This window comes from Trachymyrmex cornetzi, unplaced genomic scaffold (assembly GCF_001594075.2).
Source record: "Trachymyrmex cornetzi isolate Tcor2-1 unplaced genomic scaffold, Tcor1.1 scaffold280, whole genome shotgun sequence".
Taxonomy (NCBI): Eukaryota; Metazoa; Arthropoda; class Insecta; order Hymenoptera; family Formicidae; genus Trachymyrmex; species Trachymyrmex cornetzi.
In genome coordinates, this window is record NW_017297483.1 from 29,734 (window position 1) to 36,898 (window position 7,165).

The following is a 7,165-nucleotide window of genomic DNA, read 5'->3' on the forward strand; positions in this document are numbered from 1 at the left end:
CGAAAACGCTATAAATAAGTACACAAATATATACCGCCGCTTTCGATATTATCGTATTTTTGGCTTTTTTTATCAGAAAAACTGGTGCGCCTTAAGAGCACTTGCCACGCACTAAGTGCGCACAAATTTTCCTAGTGAGAAACGCTATAAGATAATGTTCATATATTATATCAACAGAATTGTTCGTAAAATCATTTGCGAAGTGCATGCTGCAAATATATATATATATATGCCGAAATTATTATCCGTTACTAATACAAATACTCATGTCGACATGAATCTGGCAAGTCATGATGATATGTTTTTCGTTACAATTTGAATTTTAATAAAAATTTAGGATACTATTATTGCAAGAAATATATTAACGCGAACAAATTTTGACTGAAATCTTATTTAATGCATCTATACGCAGACGTGAATGCACTATACCGGCACAATGCCGACAGTTTGCTATTTGGGGAACATAGAATTTTGTATATGCGACGCGTGTTGCACTAGATCCGGCAAGGAACCAGCTCATCTATCCGGCACGACATACTTCTTTTATATATCAGCACGTTTGGCTGTCTGGGACGTCTCTTCAGGGGTACCTGGGTTGTTCTGAATCACCCTGTACATCATATTTGTAGTCATTTGAACAGCGCGTCAAATTGGTTTTCCGGACTTATAAATAATATTATTAATAATATTAATAATGTTTCTTGTAAAAGTTTTTTTTACAGTAAAAAGGATGTTTTTTAAAAAATTTCATTATCCTTTAATTTTCAGCTCTACTTTGAATTTCTTATGTAATAATGTAATAATATAATAATGCAAATTCATAACATATATAATATACGGGATGATTGACGTACCGCTTATAGGCAGATAGAGTGGCCTAACTGACAATAAGTCGAAAAATCCTCTGCATTTTGCAATTTTAACAATTTTTTTTGATACCCAATAAGCAGAATCCTACACGGAGAAAATGTTATATTTAAAATTACTATAATGTGGTAGCAGCTGCGGTCTTCATGTAAATTATAAGTTTAAATACTATAGTTACTTTTTTAAAAACAATTATATAACGTAATTTTTACACTTTTTCATAGTAAAAATTTTTTATTACAAAATCAAATGTACCTAGCAAATTTTGTTTGCGTACCATAGTAAAAATTAACTGTTTTCATGTTAGAATATGGCTTAATAAAATAATTACTTTATTTATGTGATAAAAATTAGTATTACCATAGTAAAAGTTAAGTCGGAATCATGTTGTGAGAGTCCATCGAAAATACAAGACATAGTAAAGTGTAATTTAAAATATTGTGTATTAAAACTTAATTTAAAATTTTCTCCGTGTATCTTAATCCTAGCTGTACACGCTTATGTTTTGCACCTACATATACACTGGGATCTCCCCATCCATATTTGTTACCGTAACTTCTATCAAAGTTGTGTTTTATGTGTCGATTTTAAACATTTTGTTATTTTGGGTAACTAAAAAAAATAGCGAAAATTGCAAAATGAAGACTTTCACTTGGTTTAGTCCACTAGGGTACTCCACATCGTGATAGCATATATTGGTTTCTAATTTAACTAGAAGCAAATTTGCGAGAAAGACGAACAACTGATTTCTAATATTTAATCTATTATATGTTTAATCTAAATTCTTATAAAAATGAGTACATTAAAATAACGATATTATCTAACAAGGGAACCTCTCGAGGTGTTAAATTCTGATTTTAATGAAACTTTGTAAAGTTGTAGCTTACATAAAGAGATGAATTTAAAAAATATCAGTTGCGGCTAAAAACCGGCTTGAAGGGGTGAAATCACCCCTTACGTGTACAGCGGTTTTCAGCTTTTTCCGTTATATCTCGAAAAATATTTGAGATGTAAAAAAATGTTTTATACAAAAGTTTTAGAACAAAATCAGCTGTATTTATTCGCGTTTTTAGAACAATGATTTATCAATTTTTTGTCAAAATTTTCGAAAAAAATTGTTAAATAATTATTCTAAAAAAATGTCATTGACGTGAGTAAATAGAGGTAATTTTATTGTAAAACTTCGATGGAAACATTACATACAAAAAGGAGGTATCCTTAGAGAATGTTAGAGGTAGGGAACGAAAGTTACGCGTATTCGACTCAGATTCACAAATAGGAAGACGTTTATTTATTCCAGTACAGTTACGAGAGATACCGAAACGAGTTGTACGCGAGAACATTGTATCGAGTAGTAACCAAAGGTGAACGGACGAGGCCGCTGCTCGTGGTCTCTTTTACATGCGGATCGCTCTTGTCGGCAGGTCTGCCAACAGAGAAAAGATGTTATATATTTCCGAATATATCTTACAAAATTTTAGAGAAGCTGATGACGAAAAAAGAATTATTCATGATATGGATTTACGACGATGGGCCCTAGAAGCCAAGACACAAATCAATCTTTCTTTATTTAAAGCTAGTGCAACATGGATATTAAATTTTTAAAGAAAACATAGAATCGTGTCAAGAAAAATAACAAAATTTATAAGTCGTTCTGCGCAAAGATATAAAGAGCAATTACAAATTGGATATCAGGAATTCATACTACCGTAAAATCTAACATAAATCTTTTTGAACTAGAGAATATATATAATGTAGACGAAAGTGGATTCAATTTGGAATTATATTCAGACAGAACACTGACCACACAAGGTGTTAAAACAGTTGAAAGTATAGTTCAATCACTATCGACAACTACGGATAGTTAACACAATTATGCCCATAATTTCTGCAAGCGGACAATTGAAACCGCCTCTCTATTTGGTTCTGAAAGAAGCTAGTGGAAATTTTGGACCACACGTAGAGGAAAATTTGTTTAGACCTACAAATGTTTACATTGCAGCATCAAAATCGGGCAAATTAACACTTTCAGTCTTGGTTTACAAACGTATTTGTATCCGCACCTGGAAGTTTTAGTGTGCTGTTGTTAGACTCTTGGAGCGGACATTGTCCTGCAAGTCTGCAAGAATTAATGCCAAAAAAAGATAAAGATATACGAATTTTAACTATACCAAAGAAAACAACGGGAATGATTCAACCTCTTGACATTTATGGATTTAGACTATTGAAAAACTTTGTGAGAACATTCAGTGATCGCGTTATGTTACTAAATTATGAAATTAATTTACATTTGAGAAATAATATCATCAATTACAATCTTTAATGCATATACAACCATCTTCTTCGCGATTTCATAATTTTTTTAAATATGCCTGGTATAAGAGTGAATACATGGAAGAACGGCCGCCACAATTCGAAACTCTAGTAGATTTTTGTTTCAACGGAAAGGATAATTCAAGAAATACCTCGCTGCTCCATATGTGGTGCACCTGCTGTAATACGATGTTCCTGATGCAAGCAATATTTTTGTATGCAGCATTTTTTTGAAGAATATCATAATTGCGAACGTTTTGTCATATAATAATCATGTTAGTATTAATAATAAGATTAACAAGTAGTTTTAAAATTTATAATAAATACGTTCATTGCTCTTTATAACAAAAAATGTGCTTATACATCACAGGAAATATATGATACCGTAACTCATCACTGTTAGATGTCAAAGGAGCAATGACAACCCTGAGTTTCTTGAGTTAAATAACATTTTATTATCTTTTTACTTCCATGTGTATCAAAATGTTAATCAATCCATTTCTGTACTTATTTCAACATAAGTAACGTTCATATTAATGTATGTAAGGAAATAAATTATAGAGTCAAATTAAAACATCTTCTTGAGTTAAATGATTTAACAGTTAACTGCATTATTAAATTAATGACGTATTGAGAAAAATGAGAAGTTTAGTTCCCTTGTAAGTAAAATAAAGAATTAGTAAAACTTTGGGTAAGTTTAATATAGAGAAAAGCTTGCTCTATATACAAACTAGTTAGTAGAGAATTTCAAGTTTGAATATTTATTTCACACACATTTAGTATTAAATTAATTATCAGCTAATGTAATTTTGAAATCTAATAACTTACTTTAGCATTAGAAAAAAAGTAACGAATCGTTACTTGAAAAGTAACGCAGTTTGAAGGATTAGATTTGTGGTACATGGAATAGTTTCTGCGCATTGAAGATCCAAGCTTGACCGCTTTGCCTTTATTTCTTAATTGTTGTGTGTTCACATTGCGGTTTAATATAAAGCCACGGTAGTGTCGCTGCGTGTGCTATATCGCCGAGACACTATCAGTGTCTCCAGATACTTTAATAAATTTGTAAAGTTTTTAAAAAAATAGTTTTCGATTTTTTAAAATCTGTGAGAGAGAGAGAGAGGGAGGGAGGGAGGGAGAGTGTATTGTGTGTGTGTGTGTGTTGAGAGAACTTTTTTTAATTTTACATTCTTTTTCAGCAGGTAAAAATACATGAGTCACCATTCAGATAGACAAAAAAACCTTGTAAATATCAGTGTTATTATGTTTCAATGAGATTAATTTCGAGACATGATTTTGTGGCTTTTAACTTCTCAAATTTTTTATAATTACGTAATTGCATTGGGTAATACCTTAATTAACTTATTTTCCATTAACGACTATTTTTATCCGCGCACGAGCGCGAGCTGATTTAAGTTTTATAGCGTACCTCCCTAACGTAATTATCCATCGCCAATAAGCTATCAGCGTCAATAAGCAGGTTGGCAGCATAGCAACTATCATCCAGGGTATCTCGTAAAAGCCATTTCGCATCAACATTTTCAAGGCCAAGGCGCACAGATAGCAGGAAAACACAGCCACAGGTGTGGTCATTACCAAATATCCAATGTCAAGTAGCATCTCCTCGTGAAAAAGAGAACGTATTAAGTAGAGATAATTAATAGAGCAATTAAAAGCCTAATTTACATGGAGAATGATATCATATTAAACGTTCTATCACAACTTATAAGATAATTTTAATTTTGCATGATTCTGTGTCGTTACAGCGATAATATTCCATGTAGATTCAACATTTTATAGCTTTATAATATTCCTAATATTGATTTAAAATGCTTAATGCAGTGTATCTTATATGCATATTAATGATAGAGTGTCATTCAAAGACTTGATTAAAGAAGCTTTAGGTCTAGCGCTTTCTGAAATAAATGTAGATGGAAAAGCGAGTTAACGATCTCGCTCACCTGTCGAGTAGCTATTATGGTGCGGAACCATATTATGACGCTTTGAAAGAGGCTGTAACGCCGTACCCTTCTGATTGCATACTTGTAGCCGCAAAGTTCGCATCTCGCACGACCGGACTCGGTTAGCCATCTCTCTAGGCACTCGACGTGCACCAGAGCCACTGTACCCCGGCATCTGTCGCACCATTAAACGATATATAAGGAAGGACAGTCGCTTTTCTTAACTAAGCTGAGTCTCTTATCATGCGATTTCTATATCATTCGCGATGATAATTTGTTGATTTACATGTTGCTCGCGCGTCGTTCGGAGCCGTATTCCTACGATACACTTCTTGTTCTGATTGAAATTTTTCCTCAATGTTTTTCTTAATTCTCGGGCACACATATGTCTTACATTTAATTTGACATATCGTTGACTTAAAAATATTGATGTCTTAAAATCTTAAATGAAAATATTAATGTCAAACAAATTGGGTATTAATTTTTTCAAAATTCAAATCAACGATATGTTGAATTAAATGTAAGTCATGTCTGAGAATTAATACTATGAGAAAAAATTACGAAACGAGAGATGTATAATAGAAATATCACTCTAAAAGGTACACGTCGATATGTAAATCGGCAAATAATACGAAAATATTAATGTCCAATAAAAAATTACTTTCCAGATAAACATAATATTTTCAATATTATGTTTTCCCTTGGTGTGTGGAAATATTATTTTCAATATTATGTTAGAAAAAGAAGAAAATAATTCACTTACACAATAAATCAAAGATTTATAAAACTTATAATTTATTTGTTGAATTTATCTTAGCTTTTTCTAATTAGCTTTCTCGAATGAAACAAAAACTTACTTGCAAGCTGAAATCAAAGGACCGAGATCAACAACGTTTGACAGAATCGATGTCTGATCAATCAGATTTTCCGAGTCATATGATGGATGGTTGTCCGCGATGGGGGCATATCCGTCCATGTGACAGATTCTACAAATGTCGCCTGAGGCAATACATGTGTCTGAAATTATTTTATTTTAATATGATATCACTTATTTTAAAATCATCTGACAGACATTAATAGTTATTAATATTCCAATATAAATTATAACGTAATTATTTTCTTTGATATAAAAGAAATAGAGATACAGAATTTTATTTAATAATAAAAATAAGACATACTATCTTTGTCTTGTGATGTATCGACGCATTTCTCGTCATTTTCCTCCGTCTCTAGATCAGATTTTATGTTATCCAATATTTGACTCGTTTTGGATGCTGATATCCGAACCTCTACATTGACAGAACTTTCCGGACTTGCTTGCACAACGGATTTATCGCGTTCGTTCGCTACTAATAAATGCAACGTGTATCAAATTTTATACAATATAATATACTTTTAATATATGTATATGTATATATACACACAAGTTATCAATTATTTTATCTATTTTGAAAGAGTAATAAGGTTTAGAAAATTTGAAAAATCTTATTTTGCACATAAAATTTTCTTAGTTAATTACATATAATTTAAATTATGTGTGTTAATTTATTAACCTTGTGCAAAATATCAGATGTTGTCAGATGAAAAAATTAACGCTAACCTATCTCATTCGTACGTCCGCTGCCATTTTTAGGCTCTGCGTTCTCAACGTGTGACATCAAAGATGCTTTGCGCGCATTTTGATGTACGCGCTTCCAATAAAATCTAATATTTTCCTCTAAATCCTTTCAGCAACTCGCCACTATCGATAGATGTATGTATGTACTCATTTGTGTATGTTACGTTATCAAGTCATATGATGCGTTCGATTTTTTTCATAAACAATCGATTAAATAGCTCAGAAACTCTGGCTGCGTTCACGCGCTTATGCGCTATAGTAAGCTTCAGTCGATTTTCATTACTCTCATAAATGTATAAACTGAAGACCAAAGAATAAAATAATGCTCTTGGAGGCTCTAAGGGTGCCGTCCCATAATACAGATTTTCCGTGTAACGCGTATCGCGTAACCAATCAAAGACCATGC

General features: G+C 32.1%; 1 protein-coding gene across 1 annotated transcript; it reads right to left on the reverse strand.

Annotated features, from left to right (window-relative positions):
* Window positions 1–2,895: 2,895 nt before the first annotated feature.
* LOC108762201 (E3 ubiquitin-protein ligase MARCH3) lies at window positions 2,896–6,924 on the reverse strand. Its single transcript, XM_018509106.1, has 6 exons — window positions 6,742–6,924; window positions 6,320–6,490; window positions 5,999–6,140; window positions 5,142–5,316; window positions 4,610–4,803; window positions 2,896–2,986 (listed from the first exon to the last, which is right to left on the reverse strand). The coding sequence occupies exons 1-6, from the start codon at window positions 6,797–6,799 to the stop codon at window positions 2,896–2,898; spliced, it is 831 nt and encodes a 276-aa protein (XP_018364608.1). The 5' UTR covers window positions 6,800–6,924.
* Between the last annotated feature and the right edge of the window lie 241 nt (window positions 6,925–7,165).

What these genes read in the sequence shown, in the direction of transcription:
- LOC108762201 (XM_018509106.1), bottom strand. Translation starts at nt 6,799, where the DNA reads ATGTCACACGTTGAGAACGCAGAGCCTAAAAATGGCAGCGGACGTACG. An exon ending in TACATCACAAGACAAAGATA is followed by an intron (nt 6,141 to 6,319) that starts GTATGTCTTATT and finishes GTATTGCCTCAG; the next exon opens with GCGACATTTGTAGAATCTGT. An exon ending in CCATAATAGCTACTCGACAG is followed by an intron (nt 4,804 to 5,141) that starts GTGAGCGAGATC and finishes CTTTTTCACGAG; the next exon opens with GAGATGCTACTTGACATTGG.